At 35.5% G+C, this 26850-nt stretch overlaps 2 protein-coding genes across 4 annotated transcripts; both read left to right on the top strand.

Annotated features, from left to right (window-relative positions):
• Nucleotides 1–7038: 7038 nt before the first annotated feature.
• LOC130955033 (pentatricopeptide repeat-containing protein At4g33990-like) lies at nucleotides 7039–21270 on the top strand. 3 transcript variants are annotated; one of them, XM_057881807.1, is made up of 8 exons: nucleotides 8043–9099; nucleotides 9778–13592; nucleotides 13708–13910; nucleotides 16733–16771; nucleotides 16869–16981; nucleotides 17177–17253; nucleotides 17778–18085; nucleotides 19963–21270. In XM_057881807.1, the coding sequence occupies exons 1-2, from the start codon at nucleotides 9097–9099 to the stop codon at nucleotides 12292–12294; spliced, it is 2520 nt and encodes an 839-aa protein (XP_057737790.1). In that variant the 5' UTR covers nucleotides 8043–9096; the 3' UTR covers nucleotides 12295–13592; nucleotides 13708–13910; nucleotides 16733–16771; nucleotides 16869–16981; nucleotides 17177–17253; nucleotides 17778–18085; nucleotides 19963–21270. The 3 variants fall into 3 exon arrangements, with proteins under 3 accessions (XP_057737791.1, XP_057737790.1, XP_057737789.1); XM_057881808.1 differs by lacking the exons at nucleotides 8043–9099; nucleotides 19963–21270 and adding an exon at nucleotides 7039–7645 and having other exon boundaries at nucleotides 17778–18384; XM_057881806.1 differs by lacking the exons at nucleotides 16733–16771; nucleotides 16869–16981; nucleotides 17177–17253; nucleotides 17778–18085; nucleotides 19963–21270 and having other exon boundaries at nucleotides 13708–13775; nucleotides 13866–16709.
• On the top strand, nucleotides 13340–17913 carry LOC130956886 (inosine triphosphate pyrophosphatase-like). The gene is made up of 8 exons (XM_057883832.1): nucleotides 13340–13408; nucleotides 13536–13592; nucleotides 13708–13775; nucleotides 13866–13875; nucleotides 16518–16530; nucleotides 16869–16981; nucleotides 17177–17253; nucleotides 17778–17913. The coding sequence occupies exons 1-8, from the start codon at nucleotides 13340–13342 to the stop codon at nucleotides 17911–17913; spliced, it is 543 nt and encodes a 180-aa protein (XP_057739815.1).
• Nucleotides 21271–26850: the final 5580 nt, after the last annotated feature.

The following is a 26850-nucleotide window of genomic DNA, read 5'->3' as shown; positions in this document are numbered from 1 at the left end:
TGTGTTTTCTTAAATCCAACCATCTCAGGGTCCATATATGTATGTTACAATTTTTGTTTGGTTGTTGTGTTTGTTGGGCTGTGTGCTTAATTTTTTTGAAAAGATTTTCATTTAATGTTCTTGATCCAAAAAGATTTTCAGTTTGATTTATTTTTTTAAAAGCTTTTCAAAATTTAAAATTAATTTCCTGTTTTAATTTTCAAATCAAATAAAATCTTTCTTTTATGAGGTTAGGTCTTTTCATGTCATTTCAAAAGGTGATACAGTTGCATGGCTTTGGAAATCTACTTTTGGGTACGGTTACCAACACTCCCTCTCCTCCCTCCATAACTTCTCCTCAAACCCTTCGGTTTCTTTCCACTCACTCTACTGTTTCTCTTCCCTCAAAAGCCTAAATCTAACCAAATGGGGAAGAAAGTTATTGCTAAAAGAGCACCGCGAGAAAAGATCCATAAGCTTCCAGGATATCTTAGACCATCAACTCGCTCTCAAGACCCTACTTTCACTCCCTCACCTTCTCCTCCTACGTCTCCTCCTTGCTTTGCTCCCATGGCGCGGACCAAGACCACGCCTCGATTCCTAGTCCCTACCAAGCCGACGCCACCACTTAAGGCAACGCCATCCAAACCAAGCTCCTCGAAACCTAGTTCATCCAAGGGTAAGCATCCTGCTGTTGAAGAACATGTTCCTGAGACAACAAAACTTAAGCCAAGGTCTGTTCTTGTGCGTTCACAAAGAGGTAACCCTCATTTCCCTCTCAAATCTGTTAGAGAACCAGACATTGATCCTTTTGCTCACAAATCACACTTCATGACATCTCACTCAAACTATAACCTCCATCGTTTCAAATCTGTCATGAACCACGATTTTTATGAGGGAGTTATTCAGTATCGTACTCTGTGTCCCTCTTTTCTTGTGGATTTACCTACTTTAAAAAATAAAGGTTTTCCTTTTGTTGAAAATTTGGAATTCTTAGACTGGAATTACCTTTTCAAAATCAAAAAACATGTGTATCCTCTGTTAGTCAAAGAATTTTATGCAAACATGACTTACCATGAAGGAAGTGTGCACTCTTATGTTAAGGGCAGAGACATTATTTTAAATAATGAAACTATCAGTGATTCTTTGAAGTACACTAATGTTGGGTCGTGTGCTTATACGTCTGTAAAGTGGGATGAAGAAGTTGGTATCTCTTACCATGATGCTTTGGCTCACATTTGTGAACGTGTTTCCTTAATTGATGGCATCACACCCACTCACAAAGTCGTAGGATATGAATGTGCTCAGTTGCACTGAATTGTCAACCACATCTAACTTCCTCAAAGTGGTTCATATCAAAGAGTTTCTTACACAGACACACTTGTTTTGTATGCCCTAATCACTAAAACAGAAATCTCTTTTGCCTATTTGATGGCTAGATACATGTTTGATTCTGTGAGAAGTGAGAAAGATAAAGCACTACCTTATGGCATGTTTTTAACTTGCATATTTGAGCATTTTGGTGTTGACCTATCAAATGAGGATTATGAAAATAGACATTCATACCTAAAAGAGGGTGGTTCAGTGAAACAGCAAAAAGTACCAACTCGATCTAAGAGAGTGGTTCTAGATGATGATGATGAAGAGTTCATTCCGGATGACTCTCCTCCTCTTTCCACCGAGGGTACTTCCATCTCTACTGGGAAGCAATCCGCTCTCTGCTGAATGTTGTCAAGGATGTCGTCCAGGAGTTTATCTTCTAATCCAATCATATGATTGCCATGAGCAAGGAACAAAGGAAGCTAGCTAGCAAGCATGAGAATTTTCTTCGAAAATCAAGGGATAGAGTGACTGTATTTATGAAGTTCATTGATAATCTGAACCAGGATGAAGATCAGGCCACTGAGGATGAAGAAGAAGCTGGTTCGGAGGGGAATGGTTCTGATGCCTAGGATTTGTCTCATGAAAACTGCTGCTACTGCTCTCTTTTTGTCTCATGAATTTGTTTAGTTTGCTACTATTGAACTGTTTTATCTTGGATGACTGTAATAACTCTAAATACTGCTGCCCTTTTGTTAATTTAGTTAGAACTTTAGACTATGATCTAACCTTTTCTTGCAGGGTTTATTTTGATGATTTTGTTGATCGAGCTTATTATCCGCCCTTGATGACAAAAGGGGCAGTAATAGCACTAAGATAATAGGATGATAAATGTGTCCTAGGAATTTTTTGGCATTTGCTACAGCTACTAGTATTTTTTTGGGATTTTAGTCTGATTGCTGCATTAAAACTTGATTTCACATGCTGAATCCTTTTGCTACTGATATTAGCTTGATGTTGGGCTGATTATGTGGTGTTGCTTATTTGATATCCCTTAGACAAGATAAATGTGTATAGCCCTTTATTATGCTCTCTTTTAAGTACAATGTAAAACAGGAACAAAGAGGAAAGCATAAATCCAGGGGGAGCTAATCTTGAAAAGGAAAGGGGGAGCAACATAAAAGCAAATGACAAAAATCAAAGGGAGTTTCTAAACCTTACTCAAACTCAGTTCCTTTTGATTCTTGCTTAAATATGTTTGTCATCAAGGGAGAGATTGTTGAGTTAAGAAATTAATTAAATTAATTAGTGATGACAAACATTATTTTTGGGCAAAATAAATAATTAGTGTTGAGTGTTAATAATTATATGTTGCTAATTATTTGTAAATTGTTGCAGGCCAAAATTCAATCAAACAGCCCAAATTGGAATGAAAATAAAAATATCAAGGCTAATGGGCTGGTTAATCAAGTGGAGCCCAAAAGAAACAAATAAAGGAACCAACAGGCCAAACAGATTGCTAAATGGAAACCTGATCCAAGCACGTGTCCATCCCACAAAGCTTCTCATACAAGATTGAATCCTTCATTCCCTCTCACTTACTTTTAACAAAGCAACGTTCTTCTCTTCTCTGTCCTAGTCAAATCACTGGACTTAGAAAAAGTAAGAAAGAGAGCTTAGTCCCTAAGCTAGTCATGAAAGAATAAGGAAAGAGAAGGTTAAGCAAAGAAGGGTGAGGTCTAATCAACCATATCAAGAAAAGATCAGAAAGCTCAAGATAATCCATTTCCTCTTCCATGCAACACACTTTCTTCTCTTCATCTTCAACCCTCTGTATCTCCGTTTCGAGCTATATAGAAAAGAGGATTTATGTTCCTCTCTGCTCTATATCCATGGTCTCAAACATGTCTTGGGGACCAAGTTGGTTTTCAAGGGCTCATATTAAGTTGACCACTAGAAAACTTTTGTGGTTGCTGCTTTATGGCTTTCGGCCAAGATGAAGGAGTCAGAAGCAAAGTTTCTACTCTAAGGTTTAATGAGAAAAAGTGAATCTGTGGGTTGGTGAAGCTCAAGGCTCAAAGTGTTGACCTTGGAAGAAGAACCCAACAACATGCAAGGAGATAAAAGAGGTTTGCTGTTCATTCAGAAACTAAGGAGAGATAACCAGAGTATTGAGGTTTTATTCTGAGAAGTGTTCCCTGAAGAAGTTCATCTACTTGGACAGTGCTTTCTTTCAAAGAAGCATTTCGCCAAAAATGAAGAACTGAATCAGAAACATGCAAATATGGTTTATCACATAACAAAGAGGCTGTTGAAGAGTCAATCTCTTTCATGTTTTACAGTTTGTACTTTACTTTCAATGTTTATCTTTCTGTAATTTCTTGAGTGAAAAGGCATATTGAGAGAGTTAAAGTAAAAGCCATGAGTGGAAAAAGGCTGAGTGATACACTTGAGAGAAAGCCTAGAGTTATTTTCTGATTTCTTTAGGTTGGTTAAGTATCTTGTATCTTGTACCTATTAGGTGTCCCTTTCTTAGTTGGGTTAGCACTAAGAGTGAATAGTTAGGTGTTAGCATAGCCAATGTCAAGTTAGGTTAGAACTTGAGTGTGAAATTGGTGTATGTAATACTTTTAACTATAGTGGAAATTCCTCCATTGTTGTGGAGGAGACTGGACGTAGATTGCATAGCACAAGGCAACCGAACCAGGATATATGCTGGTGTTAGCTTTTCTCTTCTCTGATGTATTCTGTTTTCTGATATTCATGAGACAAAAATAAATTGTCTCATAAATTTTCGCTGCTGAGTACAAACAGAATCAGAATTGAAAGTTTTGATTTAAAAGATTATAACAACAACTTAAAAGGAAGACATAGATTCAAACCCCCTTCTCTAAGCCTACCACAACCTTCAAATATAAATTTAGAAGAAAAATAAGTATTTTTTGTAAAAAAAGAATACCTAAAGTATATAATGTGATTACCAAAATATAACTACGTAAGTTATTATTAATATAATAATATAAAATTTAAATATGTTAATATAAAATAAACAAATGTTTTTTTAAATAAATATAGAGATTATTATGTAAAAATTAATTTGAAAGTTACAAAGACTTGAGGGTATAATATTAAATTAGTTAAGTGAAAAATATTAATAAATTAAACAATTATGACATAAATCTATCACATAATAAAAAATAATACATATATAAATACTAAATTATATAATATTTTTTAATTTTTTAAATACATATCTCATATATAAATATAGTTTCTAAAAATTTTGGGAGGGCCGAAGCCACTACTCGCCCCCCTCTAGGTTCGTCCCTGATTGTATAAGTGGCAAGACTTTAATAGTTATCTATCAAGATAATACTATCTCTCTGATATAAGACTGATTTTATTATTTCATCTATCAATTCTAATATAAATCAATTCAAAATTAATTTACTTCTTGTAAGTATAAAAAAAGGTTAAGTACGATGTTGGTCTCTAAATAGGGGTTAAAAATTTTTTTCATTCCCAATCTTTTTTTGCTTAAAAAATCGTCCCTAAGGTTTAACTTAGTTTTAAATCGTTCTACCAAAATTTTTATTTTTATTACCCAACTACCCTTAACTAAAAAAATATATATATAAAAAAAGAAAAAACAAAAAAGGGATTAAAGGGAATCATGCTTTGGGGGAGGGGTTCAGGGAAGAAGAGGAGGAAGGGAAGGTAGGGAAGGGGAAGAGAATTTGCCGCCGCTGCTCCTCGTCATTCGGTCTTTGCCGCTGGATATCGCCGCAAAATCTCGCTGCTACTCCTCTTCCTCGCTCGGCATCGACGCCAACAGATCTGCGAGGGTGGACGTTGTGCACCGCTTGCCGTTTTTGCTCCTCCTCCTCGTTCGGTCACCAGTCGTCACTACTCCCTCGTTGGCCGTTTCTTCTCCTCGGCAGTTTCTGCTCCTTGCTGTTGCTATTAATTATATTGTTGAATTTGTTTGTTTGTTAATTACATTATTTCTGATTTTGATTCTATTATTGTTTTTAATTCTAATTTCATTATGCTTCTGGTTGCTCTGCTTCTGCTTCTGGTTGCTTGTGCTTCAGGTTCTAATTTTGCTTCTAATTATATTATTTTTGCTTCTGCTTCTGATTGATTGTGTTTTTGGTTCTGGTTTTGCTTTTAATTTCATATTTCTGCTTCTGTTTCTAGTTGCTTTTTTAAAATGTATATTACATTGTTTTATTATTGTTGTTGCTGATGCTTTGATGAAAAAGAAGAAAAAAGAGGAAGAGATAATGCTGGGATGGAAAAGAAGAAAAAGAAGAATAGAAAATGAGGATTTTGGGGAAGAAGAGGAAGGGTATTTTGGTCCGAAAAATGATTTTAAAATTAAGTTAAACTTTAGGGACGATTTTGTAAGCTAAAAGAGGTTGAGGACGAAAAAATCTTTTATCCCCTACTTTAAAAACCAGAGTCGTACTTAACTCTATAAAAAATAATACTCCAAAAGCACTCTATTGAATTAGTCTTATTAGTAAAAAAAGAATAAATTTATTACTCGCATGTTTTAGTTGTCCACCATTAATTAAATTTACAAAAAAACACAGATATGATATATTTATTAGCTTTAGTTATCCTAATTATTTTCTACAGAGTTTGGTGGATATTATAATACTATTGTTTGGAGTTTTAAAATTTCATCAATTTTAAAACTAAATATTTTTAAAATGAAAAGACTATTAATATAAAATATTTTTAAAAAGTATCATTTTAACATTACTAATTTTTATTATTATTTAATGAATTTTTTAATAAAAGAGTCGTATTATCCTAAAATAAAAAGATTGAGGACTGAAATATTCATTCTTTTGGAAAGAGCGTCTTGTCCTATTTAAAAATGGACAAAAACAGAGTTGGGTCTTTACTTTTTTTTTAATTGTATATGAATCTGATTGCTTTCTCTTTTACCAGCTTATGTGAGCTTTATTGTATATTAATCATTTAATTTTCTTGAATTGTATATTAATATGTAATTAGGGGTGTTCAAATTCAAACTAATCCAAATTAAACCGTTTATCCAATCCAATTCAAACAAAAAAATGATTAAAACCACACAAATTCGGATTTGATTGGATTCTATTTTTTGCAAACAGTTGGATCGGATCGGATTTCGAATCTTTTTTCATAACCGATCAAATCTAATCCAATCGCACAATTAGCTATAATATTATTATTTTATTATTATATTTACAATTATACTTATAACATGTTTAATTTGTCATATATTTTTATATTATTCATGTATTATTATTATTTAATAAATATTTTATGTTTAAAATGTGATTTATTTATTTTTTTAACTAACCTATAATTTTATTTCTACTGTTATGTTATCGTTGACTTTTTAAGATATTGTTGAAACTTGTTATGTCATTGTTAATTATTTAAAATTTGATATTGAAACTTATTATATGTATTTAATTTTTTAATTTATAAAATCGCAAATCCAATCTAATCCAATACACTTAAAATTGGATAGGATTTTTTTAAAAAACCATCCAATCGAAATCGTACTACAAATAAAATTAGTGTTCGGATCGGATGAGTTTTAGATTCAAAACCGATCCAAACCGTACTGCGACACCCTTATTTGTAATGAGTAATTTCTCTCAATTGAATTTTTGACTATTTATCATTTTATTGTATATTGATCTGTTTGGATTAATGTTTTGAAAATCGAACCAGATTGACCAATTCGATCACCGATTAAAGTATAAAACTATTCTGCAAAAAATTGATCAGGAAACTGGGTAAATCATGGTTAATCAGTGAACCGTCAGAACCAGCCGGATATTTTCGTGGTTCCCGCTTCGGTGCATCAATGAAAAACGACGCTGTGTTGCAATCAGAAGGAAGAAGAACGAAGAAATACCCCACTTCCTTTCTCTCACTTTCTGAAACCTAACCCTAAGCCCAGCCAGCCACCATCACCGTCCCTCATCGCCAAACTCTTCTCCTTCGGTACAGGGTGCTGTTGCCGCCGGTGGGGACAAAGCGTGGGTGCCGTCGCACTCTTCTTATCGCAGAACTCTTCTCATCGCATCGCCGAACTGTTCTTAGTTCTCATCGCTCCTCTTCTCGTCGCGGTCGCACGAAGGACGCGTTGATCCGGTGGCGTTGCCGTCGCGAAGGTTGATCGGTCGGTCGCCGTCTCTTCGTGCGCTCTCTCTGTGTCCGAGGCCAGCATCCCTCTTGGAGCTGTCTGTTACTCTCTGTCCGAGCTCAATCCTCCTCGTCTGTTGCCGTCACTTCCCATTCCTCCCTCGCCGTCACTTGCCTTCCTCCGTGGCTGCCAGTAAGCACTGCTGCTCCAATTTATTTTTGCTTGTTTTTGTACTTTTGTTTGGTTTTCTGATTTCTGGTTAATTTCTGCTCATTTTGAGTTAGTGAATTTCTGAGTTTGTAAGCCTCCATCCCTCCACTGCTTCTTCAGTTTCATTTTGGGAGTTAATTGCTATTTTTTTGGATTTAATTATGTTGATTGTTGATTGCTGTTTTCCTGGGTTACTTGTTTTCTGAGTTATTTTTCTTCCTTGTTCATTGTTATTAACAGGGCTGGGTTGTTGTTATTTTGTTCTGACTTCTGGTTTAATTATAGTTGGCTTGTTCGTGACTAAAATTAGTTAAACTTAAAAACTTGTTTTTATTGTTGTTTCTTCTGGTGGCGGATAAGTGTTATCCTTTATGTGCTTCACTGCATTGTTAAGTTTTGTTATTTTTCTGATTTTGACTTGTTGATGGTGCTTTCCTGGGAATGAGTGTGTCAATATGTAATTGAGATACTTGTGCTCTTCAATTGGATTCGGCTCTGATTGATGCTGGAAAAAGAGTTTTCAGTTGAAATCCCGGATGAGAAAACTGATAAGCTTGTTTGCTCTGCCAATGTTGCAAAATACATAGCCTCATCTAAAGCTGACCAGAAAATTGTTGAAAGCCCTGAAATTTCACTGTGTTATTTTCTTGGGGATGTGGCATTCTAAGTTATATGAACCTGTGTTAAGTATGTTTAGTAGTATATATGACTTGATGTTAGTTTCCTTAATAGTGTACTTTATATGGGAATGCCTTAATTAGTCTGAAGAATACCAAATAATTTGCTCTTAACCAATATTGATCACTTGCGTTAGTTTACTTTGTGATGATTATGATTTGTGATGAGGAGCGTACATGTGCATTTTGATTTTTTTTAATTATAAACTTTGATGTTTGAAGTTGTTTGTAAAATTTTAATGGTAAATTATAGATAATTTATTATGTGACATTTTGAATTTTATTAGCTTACAATTCATTGAATTTAAATATTTGAAATTATATAAAATTTTCAATAATTTTATTTTATATTTAATTAAACTGGTTGAATTTCGATTGAACCTCGGTTGAACTATTAAACCATTGAACCAGTCACTTTATTGGTTTATTGACCGGTTCGGTTTGCGTAACCATAGTTTTGATCAATTTTATGAAAACTAGACAGGACAGGCCGGTCGAACTGGTCCAACTGCGAACTGGCAGCATTAACGGTCCGGCCAGCCATGTAAAACTGTGATAAAAAATCGGTGGAGAGCTGCTGAACCGACCTAGAGCTGGCTGGTTGGACCGGACCGGCAACCTGCCGGTTTGAAGGAAATGGCGCCGTGTTGAAGTTTAATGGGGGAAGAAAAATGTGAACCTTATCTTCTCCTTCTCTTCAGTTCAGACTTAAGAGTGTTGCCACCGAAACCCTAGTTTCTCCACCACCTACTACTCATGGTTAATATTAGAAAAAGTTTATTAGCCTTTGTTAAAATTATGCTGAAAATTATGCTAAAATTATACTCATTGATACTGCCCATTGTTAATTTTTTTTGTTCTGTGCTGTGCAAAAAATAATTTAGCTGAAATTATGCTCATTGCCACCACTAATTGTTTAATATTTGAAAAATTTTATTAGCTTTTTTTAAAATTATGCTGAAAATTATGCTGAAATTATGCTCATTGTTACTGTTCATTGTTAATCTTAGAAAAAGTTTATGCTGAAACCTTGTTAACTTGTTAATCTTTAGATATATTTTTTTGATATTTGACTTTTGAATTTGTATTTTGATAAGATCATAAGACTTTAGTTGATATAGTGTTTTAAATTTGAATGACATTTTAAGATTTATATTAGACTATAGTTATGTTTCAGTATGCTTATTTATATTTTATTTATTAGTTTATTATAAAACGATTTTTCCGGTTGGACCAGTAAAGTAGTGAACCAATAATTATAACAGTTCGATGACCGATTCGGTTTTCAGAACTATGGTTTTGATGCTAGTATTCTTGTGACCAAGGTTATGTGATTGTTCTTTATTGTATATTAATCTGTCATTGGCAATTGCTGTCAATTGGAATTTCTTTTTTAGTTATTATATATTGATCTATTTTGATGCTGGCATTGTGAAGGTTAGGCTCCCTCATCTCATGCCACTCTTGGCTCCTCTGTATGTGTTCACTTCTCAAATTGGTGTCCATTTCCAAACTCAACCTCGTCTCGTTTCCAAGGTTCTTTCATTGCAGAGATGGCTTCACCATGCACATGCAACTCCCATACACTTCCACAAGAGCAACAAACTTGGCACTTCCACTTCCGGTTTTGATTTCGATTTCGACATTCTAATCCGAGTTTGCAGGGACATCAACATCGCTAAGAGGCTTCACACTCTTCTTGTTGTGTTGGGAAAAGCTCAAGATGTTGTTTTGTCAACAAAGCTGGTTAATTTGTATGCATCTCTTGGGGACATCACATTCTCTCGCTCCACCTTCAACCAGCTTCAGAGAAAGAATATCTTTGCCTGGAATTCAATGGTGGCTGCTTATGTTCGCAGCTGCCGGCGCCATGAGGCATTGAGCTGTTTCAATGAATTCTTGTTAGTATCTGGTTTAAGGCCTGATTTTTATACCTTTCCACCTGTGTTGAAGGCTTGTGTGAATCTAATTGATGGCAAGAAGATACATTGCTATGTTGTGAAGTTGGGTTTTGAACGGGATGTATTTGTGGCTGCCTCATTGATCAACTTGTATTCGCGGTTTGGTGCTTTGGATGTTGCATATGAGCTGTTTGATGAAATGCCTGATCGAGATGTGGGTATGTGGAATGCAATGATTTCTGCGTTTTGTCAGAATGGGAACGCTGACGAGGCATTGCATGTCTTGAATAGGATGAGAAGTGAGGGGCTGAAGATGGATCCTGTTACTGTGTCGAGCGTACTTCCTGTTTGTGTGCAGTCGGGTGATATTGTTAGCGGTATGTTGATTCACTTGTATGTGATAAAGCATGGTTTGGAGATGGACGTGTTTGTATCAAATGCTTTGATCAATGTGTATTCAAAGTTTGGAAGGCTTGGGGATGTGCAGAGGGTTTTTGATCACATGGAAGTTAGGGATCTGGTATCTTGGAATTCTATAATTGCTGCATACGAGCAGAATGATGATCCAACTAGTGCACTCAGGTTGTTTAAAGAGATGCAGTTTGTTGGAATTCAGCCTGACTTGTTGACAATTGTGAGTTTGGCTTCAATCTTTGGTAAGTTAAGTGATCGAAGGATAAGCAGTTCAATTCATGGATTCATTATTAGGCATGAATGGCTTGAAAAGGATGTTGTGATTGGAAATGCACTTGTGAATATGTATGCAAAATTGGGAGCTATGGATTGTGCTTGCACGGTTTTTGAACAACTTCCTGTTAAAGATATAATATCATGGAACACTTTGATCACAGGTTACACGCAGAATGGTCTTGCAAGTGAGGCAATTGATGCTTTCAACATGATGGAAGAGTGTACAAAGATAATCCCCACCCAAGGGACATGGGTGAGCATTCTCCCAGCATATTCACATGTTGGAGCTTTGCAACAAGGAAGGAAAATTCATGGAAGGTTAATTAAGAACTGGCTCTACAAGGATGTCTTTGTGGCTACCAGCCTAATTGACATGTACGGAAAATGTGGGAGGTTAGTTGATGGCATGTCATTATTCAATGAAATTCCACGGGAAACTTCAGTTCCTTGGAATGCCATAATATCGTCTCTTGGGATTCATGGGGATGGAGAAGTAGCACTCCAACTTTTTAAGGATATGCTAGCTGAAGGGGTAGAGCCAGATCATATCACATTCGTATCTTTGTTGTCGGCATGTAGTCATTCTGGGTTAGTGAATGAGGGTGAACGCTGTTTTGATTTGATGCAGAAAGAGTATGGAATCAAGCCAAATTTGAGACATTATGGTTGCATGGTTGATTTGCTTGGAAGAGCTGGATATTTGGAGAAGGCGTATAATTTAGTGAGTAGCATGTCGATGCAGCCTGATGCGTCGATCTGGGGTGCTCTTCTAAGTGCTTGTAGAATACATGGAAATGTAGATTTGGGTACCTTTGCTTCAAGTCGTTTGTTGGAAGTTGATTCTGAAAATGTTGGCTATTATGTTTTGCTATCAAATATGTATGCAAATGTTGGCAAATGGGAAGGAGTGACTAAAGTAAGATCATTGGCCAGAGATCGTGGTCTGAGGAAGATTCCTGGATGGAGTTCTGTTGTAGTGGGAAATATAGTTGAAGTCTTCTACACTGGGAACCAAACCCATCCTAAATGCACAGAGATATACGAGGAATTAAGGGTTTTGGCGTCCAAAATGAAGAGCCTCGGTTATGTTCCGGACTACAGTTTTGTCCTGCAAGATGTTGAGGATGACGAGAAAGAGCAGATTTTGATGAGTCATTGCGAGAGATTGGCAATGGCATTTGGTATTATCAGCACCCCACCAAGAAGTCCCATTAGGATATTCAAGAACTTGCGTGTCTGTGGTGATTGCCATAATGCAGCTAAGTTCATATCCAAAATTACTGAGAGGGACATTATTATGAGGGATTCAAATCGCTTCCATCACTTCAAACATGGGATTTGCTCATGCAGTGATTACTGGTAGTGTCGCTAAAGTTTGGGAGTTTGAGAAGGATGTCCTTAAATTAAGACCTTGTATGACAAAGCAGGCTTTGGTTGCTCATTGCATTGTAAACTTGATTTTTATTGGTGACGATCTACTTTGATGTAAGAGTATGGTCTTTTAGGATTGAAAGAGAATTGAAGCAGTGGTGAAGCCTAATGAAGTCTTTTCTTTGCTCACACAGCAAGACATCTGCATGATAGAGTTGCTCCAAATCTACAAAATTTGTTGGCTGCTACAAATAGTGATAACTCCAACAACCGAGATGGCACTACGAGAAACACTTCACTTGGGAGAGGTGGCTTTGGTAGAGGAGCATGCGACAGAGGCTGTGGTAATTCTAGTAGAGGAGGTTACACCAAAATCTGTTCCTTCTGCAACAAGGTCGGTCACTTGGTAGATGTATGCTACCAAAAGCATGGGTTTCCTCCCCATATGAAGCAACAATCCAAAGAAGTCAGCATCAATAATATGACTCCCAAAGAGAAATGTGATGATAAAGGCAGCCTAACCTCATCTCAGTTTGCAGATAATAACAACTCCAAAGTTTCATTATCACTAGAACAAAGGCAACTCTTAATGTCCCTCCTTCAACAAGATGACACACAGCTTCAAGGTGCCAATCCAATTGAAGAGTGGCATGAGATGAGGGAGTCTAATCTTCACAACACCAGCATCAAAATAGATCAATATACAATAAAAAAAAAATCCAATTGACTTGCCTATTACAGATGAATATACAATAAAGAACAATCACATAACCTTGGTGACAACTCAAAACACTAGAATCAAAACATATCAATATAAAATAAATAGTCAAAAATCCAAATGATAGAAATTATAAATTAACAGTGCGGTTTGTCTCTTTCTTCTCATAGTTGATGCAAAGCATTGCTTGCAGCCACTATAGCCACTCCCAATTCCCAAGGAGTCAAGAACTCACTATACTCTACTGGTGTGTGGTTCTCTCTGTACCTTCTAACACCAGAAGCAAAATAAAAGCTGGAAGAAGCTTTGGTTTGGGGAAATGGCTTCTGGATTGGTACTATCACGTCCTGTTACTTTTGTAACTGGCAATGCCGAAAAGCTTGATGAAGTTCGTGCCATCTTGGGCCAGTCCATACCATTTCAGTCCCTCAAACTTGATTGTAATACTTCACTCTTTCCCTCTAGTTCTTTTAATTTAACCCTTTCTTCTGTTTGTTTTTTGTTTTGTTTTTGAGTTGCAAGGAGAGCCTGAAGATATCTCCAAAGAGAAGGCTCGTTTGGCTGCTCTTCAGGTATTCACTCACAATCTGGCTTTCACTGATTCCATTATGTGTTATTTTAGGGTCGAATTTTCTTTTTTTCCTCAATTTTTTAACCTTTCTGATGGCTTTTCAAATGTATGTTAAGGTTAATGGACCTGTGTTGGTTGAAGATACTTGCCTTTGTTTCAATGCCATGAAAGGTCTTCCAGGATGGTATAATTATCTTATTTTACATGATTCTAAGTTGGGAATACTATTCAACCTGACACTGCTTTTGTTTGAATGTTTTTAATTTTTTTACAGGGCCTTACATGTAAGTTCTATTTCACATTTTATCATCATCTTGAGGTACTCTCCTTTTGGGTTCACGAAAAGTGTTGTTTATTTTATGTCTGTTCTATAAGACTAGTACCTTGATACTATGAAAATAAAAAAATAAGGAAAAGGACAATTTCTCAAAATTGGTTGATAATATGGTGGTAGATCGACAAATGAAAGCAGGGGGTCATTCTATAACATTTTAGGAATGGGTTCCCTTGTATATAAGGATAGTTGCTGAATAAGCACTGTGTCACATTGTTCATATCAAAATTTAAACCCACTTTTATTTGTTGATCATAAATCTGTGATGGTAGTACTGTCTTGGTAGTGGAAATCACTATATGCTACCAATTTATATTTGATTCACCATTTGGGTATGATTCATTTGTTCTAGTAAGATTATGACCATATACATCATCCAAATGGTTAAGAAAATGTTTTATCTTGTTAAGAAAATATTTTACAAGAGTGCTATGCTTTATTATTCACTGTGTGTTGTAGAAATGCATTTTCACTGCAACAACAAACTCATCTTCCTACAAACTCGGGTTTGTTACATGGATTTTCGTTTGGCTTTGGGCTTGATATTGTATCATAAATCCACTTATATCTTTCTATCCACTAATGTCAGTTTTAGACTCCACCTAGGGAATGCATAGCTAATCCAATCCTTTCCACATTTTTGACATTTCTAATCATATTCATCCCAGTTTCTCTGCCCATCGATTATGATTGTCTTTGCACATGATTAGAATTCTGCAGTCCAACATTCTTTGATTGTAATTCAGTAAAAGTTTACCTTCTAGGACCTATTCGAATCAAATATACCAGCCAATAAGAGTGATATAGATAATAAGGCAGCAAGAATAAGAATAACCTTGGCAGGAAAAGCTGTTAACAAAGGTTGAACATTTACAGATCAATAGAAAGGGGGTGGAAGAGTCGGTTAGGGCCTATTTGTGTAAAAAGAATTTAAGCGCTTGTGTGTGATGCGTTATTTTACAACCCACAAACTAACCGGCAAGTACATCGGGTCGTACCAAGTAATACTTTACGTGAGTAAGGGTCGATCTTCAGAGTCGATCCCACCGAGGATTGATGGATCAAGTAACAATAGCGTTTGATAGGATTAGTTAGGCAAGCAGAAAATGGTTTTGAGATATTCAAAGAGCATTAAACAGTACTTTAAAAATTTCAGAATGCAAGCAACAATGAGTTGGGAATAAAATATTTGAGAAAGCAGTTAAGGTTTCAGAGTTATCTATTTTTCGGATTAACTTTTATTACTAATTAATTTAATCATGCAAGATTTAATTTCATGGCAAACTATATGTGACTAGACCTTAATTCCTTAGACCTTCCTAGTCTCCTCTAAAATTCATTAACTGCCAATTCCTTGGTCAATTAATTCCAATTAGAGGGTGATGATCAATTTCTAGTTTATATGCCAAAAGAATCCTAATTATCCAAAAATAAGGGGATTATATGTCACGTATCCCATTAAATACAAACAATTAGAAATTCAGTATAATATGTTTTCAAGCTGTTGTTCAAGTAAAGAGCTTTTTCAAGTTTTACAAGAACTCAATTAGAACATGGGTCATACTTCCGTTCCACCCATATTCATAGAATAAAGAATGAAAACAATTATTGAAATATAAATCTAAACATGAGTTAAATTAAAAAGATCAAACGAATTAATTCATGAAAATAGACAGAGCTCCTAACCTTAACAATGAAGGATTAGTTGCTCATGGTTCAGAGAGAAAAAAATAAGGGTTCTGGTAACAATGTACTGTGTTTTTTTCTGATGGCATTTAAATTCCTATTTATAACTAATCCTAATAAATTTAAAATCTAATTATCTAAAATTAAAAATAATATCTTTTCCTGAAAATAAGATTTGAATTTAAATTCAAATTAATTAACAAGTATTCAGCTGATGGGTGGGGACCACTTGATTTGTCCATTCTGCAGCTTTTAATCTGTGTTTTCTGCGCTGAAAACTGGGTCAAAACAGCCTAGAAATTGCTCTCCAGCATTTTCTGGGCTTTTCTGCACGTGGCGCATGTCACGCGTACGCATCGATGGTCTTTTCTGCGAGTCACGCGGACGCGTCGGTCACGCGGACGCGTCGCTGAGCAAATCTTCAATTCACGCGTACGCGTCAGTCACGCGTACGCGTCGCCATGGATACTTCCAGATCACGCGTCGCTTCTCGCAGCCATCTCCTTTGATTCTTGTGCTGCAGAAACTCCATCAAGTCTAGCCGAATGCTACCTAAAATAAATAGTATTGCACAAAACTCAAAATAGCATCCATTGTGGCTAAAATATAATTAATTCTTGATTAAACTCAACAAATTAGATGCAAATTCATTAGGAAAAGATAGAAAAAATGCTCACGCATCAGTGTGTAAAGAACTAAATTTGCAACTGAGTTCTTTTGTGTTTGGATATGCAGTGACAGCCGCTTCTTTTTAGTGTTTTAAATACTTCTTAAGAAGCTAAATATTCTACTACTAAAAAATCACTAGAAGAGTTTTTGGGAGGGTTAAGATGTATAATCGAACATGGAAAAATGTTAGAAATGTGAATTTTAACTTTTAAGTTATAACAACTATTGAATGTATAGCTAGCTGAACAACGTAAGTCTTAGACTTAGTCAATACCAAAACTAGTTTTTGATCACTAAGATGTTGGATTATTTTAATATATTATTCATATGTGAATCTATGCTGACGTCACCTAGTGGGATAAGACTTTGTTGTTGTTGTATTCATATGTGGATCTACCTGAGGTTATATGCAATCTTTTGTCATAGTCTAACGAGTTTAATAAATCATGCAGCAAATGGTTTTTGCAGAAGATTGGTCATGAAGGTTGTCCGTAAGCTGATTTATTCTGATTTAACTTTTACTTCTTTGAGTGCCTTTCTTCAGGATATCTCAGAATCTGATCTACTCATTTCCAACTTATTTTCCAGGTCTCAACAATTTGTTGAGGGCATATGATGATAAATCAGCTTATGCCTTATGTGTATTTTCCTTTGCGATTGGCCCAAATAGGGAACCTATCACATTTGCTGGAAAAACTCCGGTATCTCTCTGAAATCCCATGTGGTGTTTTTGTCTACCATATATTATACACATTTTCTTTAAATTGACCGTCATGTTTTAGTAAACAAACATGAATCTAATTATTTCTTGAAGTTGCAAAAGTAAATAAATTCAGTTACGGAGTTCCCATGCGTGACTTGATGTTTTGCTAACTCATGTTTTGCTGTCATGATAGGGGAAGATTGTTCCTCCAAGAGGACCCACTGATTTTTTATGGGATCCAATTTTTCAACCTGATGGCTATGAGCAAACGTAATTCAAATTATTCTCTTGTTTTTAATTCTTTTTTATAACAAAGGTCATAGAGCTAGAAATTTCTCTGAGGAAGCATGTGGTTCGTGAAAAAGTTTTAAATTCCTGGGAATCTTACGTTGTAAAATCATTTCGATGCAAGGGTTTTGTGTAAAATTTCCATAAATGTAAAAACATTCTTCTAACCACACGTCCTATTTGGGGGAGAGGGATGGAAGTCAAGACACCCTAAGCTCAAATAAGATATGCAAAAGATAACCGTTGTGTTCAAATTTCACTAGTCTGCTTAAGCAAGAGTCGGGGGTTCGAATCCTGCCTTGTGCATGCAGCAACCCATTCGTCAGCAGCAAACCCTTAAATGGAGCTCAGTACTTCGGCAAATTAGTCCTTGGCCTGTCGGGTTGAGAAATACCTTGGGAAACAAAAAAAAAAAAAATAAAAAAAACTGTGTTCAAACTTCAAACTCCTTTTTATCATTCTTCTTTGTTACAAAATGCTAATCTTTTAAAATTTGTCCCTTGTAGGTATGCAGAGATACCCAAGGAGGAGAAGAATAAAATTTCCCACCGTTTCAAATCTCTTGAATTAGTGAAGCTGGATGTGCATTTCAGATCAATAATGTCTGGCAGAGCTTTTGTTGCCATTGAGGTTAGACTATAGGTGCAAGAAATTTTTGAAATTTGGTTTAGTTTTTGGCTAGTTGCCATTTCTTTGTTAGACTTGAATATGGAAAATGATATTTGAGTTCAACAATAGAAGAATCAACGATCTCTGAAATTGACAGAAAACTTGGATCTCTAGCAACTTGGAAATCATTTGAACGTATTAAAAGGTAGCTTTCTTATCTTTAAAAGAAAAAAAATTCTAAACTTTCAATGTAAATTAGGCACATTGTATAATTTTTAAAAACTTGTGAGGCTTTAGATTGTCAAGTTTTATCCCTTTTGGTCATGTAACACAAACCACTCACTACAGTGCACATCCCAGCAGTGCCAGGGTGTGGCTGCTTCAAGAGGCAATGTGTAAGGGATAGAGCTCCTAATGGATCTAAATTTTATAAAAGGAAGAAGTTGAGTAATACTCCAAATTTTAATTACCAAATTGGCCTCTAAATTTTTATTGTTCGATAAATCAGTGTATATCAGATTGTTCATTTATATAGATCGATTAATTTGAGAATTTTAAAATTAATTTAATTTATTTCCTCAACATATTAATTTAATTTAATTTAATTTATTTCCTCAACATATTATTTATGTCTGACTTATTTACTTCACATGGTCCTTTCAAAAAGACATGAATCCTTTTTACAAGCTTAGTCTAATCTAATGATAATTGATCAATTAGGCCTTTTAAATAAAAAGATAGATCTGTCACTAGATCAGTCAACAACCTTTATAGAGGTTAAGACAAGGGACCCTGAAATATATATATATATATATACAAGATACGAATAAGAAGTTTACGTCTTTAGTTTGTTGAAGTAAATAAATATATCTGTAAAAGTTAATAATCATGCCTATCAATTGACCATTTTCTTTTATCAAACATGTATAATAGTAATAAAAAAATATTAATTGTATACTAAAATTAGTCATTTATAATAATTATTATATATTTATGTATAAATACATGTGTAGTTTAATTTATTTTTAATATGTATTTTGTATTTTAATTTATATTCTATATTAGTAGCTGATTTGGTCTATATCTAATATAGTTGATAATAATATACTTTACGTATAATAATAGCATATATAGCATTATTCAAGATAATAAATAGTTTTTAACTCAACCAATTATCTTAGGTTAAATTTTAGAAATAGAAAAAATATTTTTGGGATTCTAATAATTGAAAATAGATATTTTAAAGGAAAAAAATTAGAAACTAACCTTTTTTCTGTCTCCTTTATCTATAGTAGATTATTTATTTGACTTTTGCTAACAATATGTTTGATTTTGTTTTATGTATATATTTATTTGTCTAATTTACCGTATTTTGTGAAATTTTTTGTGAAACGTATTATTTAGGCTTTTTTAACGGTACATTGAAAAGAGTGATAATACTATTATGAGAAGAAATTATGTATTAGAATTGAAAGGCAAATATTAGTTTGATTCAGAAAATTGCTACTATACTGTTATTCATAGTTATTAGAATTGGATTCGACCGACTGATTCGATCGAAAATTATAGGTGGATTTGTGCGCTTCTATTGTGCTACAGCTGATTGCTTCACCATCCATGGACCCATGCGGGTTGAAGAGCGATTTGATATGAACCGGACAGTTTTTAACGGATTTGATCACTATTGACTGACCTAATTGTAAGTGTGATTAAGATATTAATTTAAATCGATCAGACTATCAGTTTATTGATTTTTTTAGTTAAATCGATCGATCCAGTCCGATTTTAATAATTATGATTAGCAGTATAGTTGATAGTTTTCTAAATCAAACTAATGTGTACCTGCAATATAAAGATTAACAAGCATAAATTGACCTTTGAACCAACTTTGCATTTGTTATTATATGCGCATATTAAGATATGCTAGTGTATGCTTTTGTACACTGTACGAGATAATTAATAAAAATATATAAAGTTTTTTATTAAAGTGTTGAGTTAAGAAATTAACTAACATAATTAATGATGACAAATATTAATTTTATTGGGCTAATTACTCAATTAGTTTTGATCATTTTGTTTAAGTGATGCAGGTCAAAACTCAATGTAGCAATAGCCCAATATGAAACAAATTGAATCGGCTGATGGGCTATCCAAACAAGAAGCCCAAGGAAAAACAAAGCTAAGAGATGATTTAGTTGGGCCAAATAAATTAAAGCCAACCCAAGCTCGAATTGAATTCTCTCAAGCTGATCTCTCCAAGTTGTTGCCTCCAAAGCAACGTTCACTTTTTCACTTCGGTCAGAACTCAGAGGAAAGAGAGAGAAAGCTTTGTTCTTCAACTATTCACCAAAGAAGAAAGAAAGAGAAGGATTAAGCAAGAAAGGTTGAGGTCAAATCACCAAAATCAAATGATATCAAGCTAAGTCAGAGGCTAAAGGTGATTCATTTTCTTTTACGTGCATCTTACTTTCTTCCCTCCTTCTCCAACTCTCTGCTACTTCATTTTGAGATATATGGAGAAAGTGATTTCCGAAACACACTGCTGTGAATCAAAGGCCAAGATTGTTTCTTGGAGACCAAGTAGTATCTCAAGGGTTCAGATGTTGGATTGCCATTAAAAACTTTTCTTCTTTGCTTTTTTGAGTCATTCGGTCAAGAAAAAGGGATCTGTTTCAACTTCCAATTTGGGAATTAATGGAAAAAGTGAAAGGTAAGTTGGTGAAGCACAAAGCTCGATGGTTGACTTGGAAGAGAGAAACTCAACAACATGCAAGGATATACAAAAAGAAAATTTTTGTTCATACTGAAGCAAGGAGAGAGAACCAGGGTTTGAAGTTCATGTTCTGAGAAGTCTTCTCTGAGAGAGTTCATCAACTTGGATAGTGCTTTCTATCAAAGGAGCATTCCACCAGAATGAGGAACTAAATCAGAGTCAAGCAAATCTGGTTCATCACATAGCAACAGAGGTTGTTGAAACAATCAAGCTCCTTCATGTTTTACATATTGGAGTGTTCATTTTTAATGTATATCTTTCTGTAATTTCTTGAGAAGTAAAAGGCAAAAGAGAGAGCTCAAGTAAAAGCCAATGAGTGTTTAAAAGGCTGAGTGATACACTTGAGTGAAAAACATAAAGTGATTTTAGATTTCTTTAAGTTGATTTAGTGTCTTGTTTCTTGTACCTGTGAGGTACTCCTTTCTTAGTTGGGTAAGCACTAAGAGTGAAGTTTTAGGTATTAGCATAGCCAAGTCAAGTTAGGTTAGAATTTGAGAGTGAAAGAATTGTGTCAATCCTGTGGAATTGGTGTATGTAATACTTTAACTATAGTGAAAATTCTACCACTGTTGTGGTGGAGACTGGATGTTGGTTGCATTGCACAAGACAACTGAACTAGGATACATGATGGTGTCAGCTTCTCTCTTCCCTTCTCTGTTCTATTTTTTAATATTCATGAGACAAAATGAAATTGTCTCATAAATTCTTCGCTGCTGTGTTTAAACAGAATTTAAGTGAAAGTTTATAAGTTTCATTCAACTAAAAGAAGGTCATAGATTCAACCTCCCTTCTCTAAGCATTCTACAACCTTTAATTGGTATCAAGAGCCAAGGTATCAAGAATCAAGCTTCACCGCTTGGAGCAAAGGTCCAATGGCGAACAACTTGGGTACAACCACAATTGCCTATTCTCTAACTGAAGGACAGTCAAACAATAGGCCTCCCTTCTTCAACGAGAAGAACTATGCCTACTGGAAAGAGGGGATGAGGATATTCATCTAATCCATTGACTACAACATACGAAAGATTGTTATAAACGGTCCCAAGATTCCAACAAAAATAAGTGCTGATGGAGTGGTAACTCCAAAAGAAAAAACTGAATGGAATGAAGATTACAAGAAGAAAGTGGAGCTGATTGCTAAATCCATCAACCTTCTTCACTGTACTATAAGCTTTGAAGAGTACCAAAAAGTGTCTAGATGCAAGACAGCGAAAGAAATCTGGGAGAAACTCCAAGTTACACATGTAGGCACTAAACAGGTCAAAGACAGCCAAAGTTTTGAACTTCACCATTTTCCTGAATTTTTTGGCAAACAACACAAATTCATTTTCAGAGGAGTCATCATTGGATTCATCATCCAGAGGGTTAGTTACAGAAGAAAATGCAATTCCTTTCTTTTTTGACTCTTTTTTCAAATAAGTGTTTTCAAAAGCAAGAAGGTTTCCTCTCAAATCATCAAGTGTCATGGAATCAAGATTACTGCTCTCAGAAATAATTAAAGCTTTTGTTTTCCACTCTTTGGTGAGACATCTCAGCACTCTTCTCACAAGCACAAAATCAGAATGTGTTACTCCCATAGCATCCAAGCCAACAGTGATGGTGTTGAACCGTTCGAACAGTTCATCAATGGATTCTCCTTCCTTCATTGTGAACATTTCATATTCCCTGTTTAACATGTCTATCCAAGTCTTCTTTACGATGGTGGTTCCTTCATGAGTGATTTGTAATTTGTCCCAGATTTCTTTTTCCGTTGTGCATCGTGATACCCGTCGGTACTCCTCGAAGCTGATAGCACAGTTGAGTAGATTTACAGCCTTGGCATTTAGCTCTACTTTCTTCCTATCTTTCTCTGTCCAGCTTGCTTCTGGTTTAAGACTGACTACTCCTTCAGCACTTGTGTTAGTAGGAAACTGTGGTCCTTCTAGAATGATCTTCCAAAACCTGTAGTCCACTGCTTGCACAAAGATCTTCATTCTCTCCTTCCAATAGGTATAATTTTTCCCATTGAAAAGAGGTGGTCTGTTGCTTGACTGTCCTTTTGTGAGATTGTAGGACACCAGATTTGAGCCACTGCTTTCTGCCATGAGGATCTTTTCTCCAATCTGCAAAGCTTGATCTCTTTGAGACCAAGCTCTGATACCAATTGGTGGTTTCAGTGGCTAAGAGAAGGGGGGGTTGAATCTTAGCCCCCTTTTCTTGATTACACTTTCTGGTCTTTGAGGAGACATTTCTGTTTTTGTCTCGTCCCTAGCCACGAGACTTTTTATTTTTGTCTCGTCACTTGGCACGAGATATTTTTGATTTTAGCTCCTGTACGACAAAAACAGAAATGGAGTAGTAGAGAAAGAAGATTACACCCAGATATATCCTGGTTCAGCTGCTAAGTGCAATGCAGCCTACATCCAGTCTCCATCACAACAATGATGGAATTTCACTATAATCATCCAGATTACAAACTGTAAAGTGCTAACCCAACTTACAAGGAAATTCCCACAGAATCATGAAACACAACATAGATGAACAAAGGAACTCTAAGGACATCTATGACTTTTTTTTTAATTTTGCACTCTCTGCCTTTTTCCGCTCTATGGCTTTTTCTTACAAAACTCATTGTTTGCCTTTTTCCATGAGACTCAAGACATGACAAAATTAAACAGAAAAATTACAAAATAGAATACATTGAAGGAGAAGAAAATCTGTAAGCTTAGGTAGCTATGAGACTTCTGTGCCTTGCACTCTCAAACTTTCTCTCTTGCATCAAACCGTGACTGTTCACCCCTTTTATAGAGAAGTGAAGCCTTCACAGTTGAAACAAAAAACCAAGCTTAACTTCTTTTCCTTCAAAACAGATCCGGTTCGGCCACAGAGAGAGAAGAGGTAATCATGCAAAACCCAACATGCAAATACCTCTAGTTCTTCCTTGGTCATCACTCTTCATCAATCTGAGCGCTCCATCCTTGGCTTGCTCTCCAAGATGAATTTCTGGCCCTTGATGCTTCATGATGATGATGACTTCATCTGCTCCAATCTCTACTTCTTCCATCACTTCGCCGCTCTAGCTACTTCCTGTGGTGGTTGAGCAGAATCAGAGACAAGCCATGCTTCCATGAATCTCCTCCTTGCTGGCCGAATCTCCTTCTTTCTTTTTGAGTATGAAGAGCTCGAGATTACCTCACCAAATCTTACCACTTTTGGTGATAATCTCAGCCACATCATACTTTTATTTTGTTATGTTTTCTTGCCATCATTAGTTCGATGGTCTTGATGCATGCAGCTTCTTCTTTCTTTTGGTAGCTGAACATAGCTTCCATTGTTTCCTGGGTAATAACCGAAAAGAAGAGAAGCAAACAGAGAGAGAAGATTGAAACTTGAAAAGCATTGAATTAGGAAAGAGAATGAGATTAAATGAAATTATTCTTTCCTTGCTGAGTAGCGTGTAGCCATAAGTGCTACAATCAAATCAAGTGTCTTGTTTTCTCTCTCATAGTTCCCATGCAGTAAATGACAATGTAATGAATTTTGGAATTCATCACATGGTGAAATGCTTGGATCCGTTGGAAGCATTAAAGCTTTGTTTTCTTTGCTTCATGGATTCGGACTATGCATGTGGAACAATTTTTGGGCTTGTATTAATAATGACTAAAATTGGCCCAATGATTTCAGCCATGAGCAAATGATAACATTTGCTTTTCTTTTTCATTTGTTTTCGGATCATGCATGAGGAACTTTCATCAAATATAAAATTGGGCTTAGTTGCAACAACATTTAATTCTGGCCCAATAGTAACATTTACTTTCTTGATGAATTTTTGGATCATGCATTGAGCAAATAGGAAAGCATTTATTTGGGCTTGTAGTAATAATAACTTAATCTGGCCCAATATAAACATGCATTGCAAAATTATTTTAATCAACATTTAATCCAAAATTAATTTTACAATTAATTATATTAATAATGTTTAGTCATCACAAATATTAATTTAGAGTTTTTCAAACTCATCAATCTCCCCCTTGATGACAAACATTATTAAAAAATTGAAATGGAAAGAAATTAAAGGTTAGAGTATAGGATCCTCCCTTTGAATGTTTTGAATTTTTCTCCCTTTCAAATTGTCACAAGGCTCCCCCTTAATATATGTCATTTTTACCAAGGGAAGCTTTATACCTGTAACAATTTAATCAAGCTTCAAGTAACAATGTTATTTAGCATATTCATTCCATGATGCTAAATGCTTGATTTATGAGCAGATTTGAATGATATACTAAACCTTTTTTTTGCTATCACAAATTTAATTTTCTGCTCAAACACACCATAAACAATCAAAAACTGTTTTTGGTAGAAAACTTGCTGTTTAAAAGTATTTTTCACTAAATCAGAGCAATCTTGGTAGGAAAAATATTTTTCAATCATGATTTAATCTTTCCAAGCACACCATCTTTCATCATTAAGAACTACCAAAAATAAATCCAACCAAAAATCATTTTATCAAGGTAAGTTAAATGTATTATAAACACAATAAACACACATTTTACCAAGATAAACATAAAATAATGGCAGCAATCAAGATAAATCGAATGCATTCTCAATTAACATAAACCGAATGCATTGTTTATTTATCAACAGAGGTGATAATGAATTTTCACAAGATGAAAATTTCATCCCCTGTTTTCAAATCCCTTGTTCCAGTTTTAATTTTTTTGCTTATTCTCCCCTTTTTGTCATCAAAGGGGCACCTGCAATCAAGATTTTGTCATAGAAAACAGGATATGTAAGATATAACCAAACAAAATAGAGTATCACAAAGTATCTCAGAGTTATAGCAGTATCTTAACACAAAATAGAGAAACAGATTGAGCCTAATTAAGCCAATATCCTAAACTTAAACAGAAATTTAATCATCAGACAAATGCAGATTAGATTCTCCTTCGTCTTCTTCATTATCAACTCCCAAATCGTTCTCCAAGTTTTCCAGCATTAGACCCACTCTATCTTTGCATCTCATCTATGCTCTTTCAGTTTCATATACTAGTTTACGTGCAGCCTTATGAGATTGTACCATGACTTCTGACATATTTGAAAATTCTGTGAGAATTTTTTTGATAGACTTGGTGGTCTTGGAGGACTCAGGTCTGCCCTCAAACTCACTTTCTGAAGCCATGGTTTTCTTGCTTTTGGTTTCTTTCACTGCTCTGCCTCCTTTGACCATTGACACTTTGTTCTCTACTTTCTCATTCAAAAGGTCAACTTTAAAGAATTCAAAGATACTGGTTAAGAACATACCATAGGGCAGATTTGCCTTTTTGGTGCTCTTGACCGAGTCCCACATATAGCGGATCATAATATAACCAAAAGAAATGGGAGTAGATGTAATAAGTGCAAATAAGATGAGGGAGTCAGAATATGTTACTCTATTGTGAGACTCGCTTTGAGGAGTTAAGATGTGGGTGATGATCCTGTGAAGCAATGAGTTGATGGAGCCTAAAGCCTTGTGAGTAGGAACATTTCCATCCAAGCCTGAGAAACGCTCACATATGTGTTGAAGAACAACCGTATGGGTGATGCCGATCTGTGAGTCCCACCTTTCGGCCATGTATGCTCTCGGCCCTTCATCTTTGTATCCCAAGGCAGTTCCAATGGTGGCAGTGTCAAGAGTGATGTGAACTCTTTTCACATATGAATGGATGGTGCCATCAATAAGTCGCATGTTGGCGTAGAACTCACGGACCAGTCCTGAATAAATTGGCTTCTGGATTTGAAGCAGAGGAGTCCATTGAAGCAGTTCGAAGAGAGGAGAGACATTTATTCCCTTGTTGGCGAGAGTCTCAAGGTTGACAAGGTACGTAAGACAGAGATGACACTTTTGTATGACTTCTTTATGGAATTCATAAGAAGTGCAAGAATTGAATCTGGCAGGATCATAATGGGAGTGATTCTTGGCAAATTTATTTTTGAACTCCAAGGATTCCAGATTTTCCGGTTCCATGGTGTTGTGTAGAACGAATCCCTTTGATTTCTGACCACTCTTCCCAGGTGTGGCTTTCTTCGGTGATGGTGGTGGTGATGCGATGGGTGAGGTGTGAGATGATTCTTCCTCAACACTTGGCTCTTTGTTTTTGCCTCGGCCTGAACTTTTGTGGGCAATTACTTTCTTTCTCATGGTGGCAGTATGTTTGGATGGTGGTGAAGGAGAAGATGAG

This window comes from Arachis stenosperma, chromosome 10 (genome assembly GCF_014773155.1).
Source record: "Arachis stenosperma cultivar V10309 chromosome 10, arast.V10309.gnm1.PFL2, whole genome shotgun sequence".
In the NCBI taxonomy this organism is placed as follows: domain Eukaryota; kingdom Viridiplantae; phylum Streptophyta; class Magnoliopsida; order Fabales; family Fabaceae; genus Arachis; species Arachis stenosperma.
This window is presented reverse-complemented; position numbering and strand designations above follow the sequence as displayed.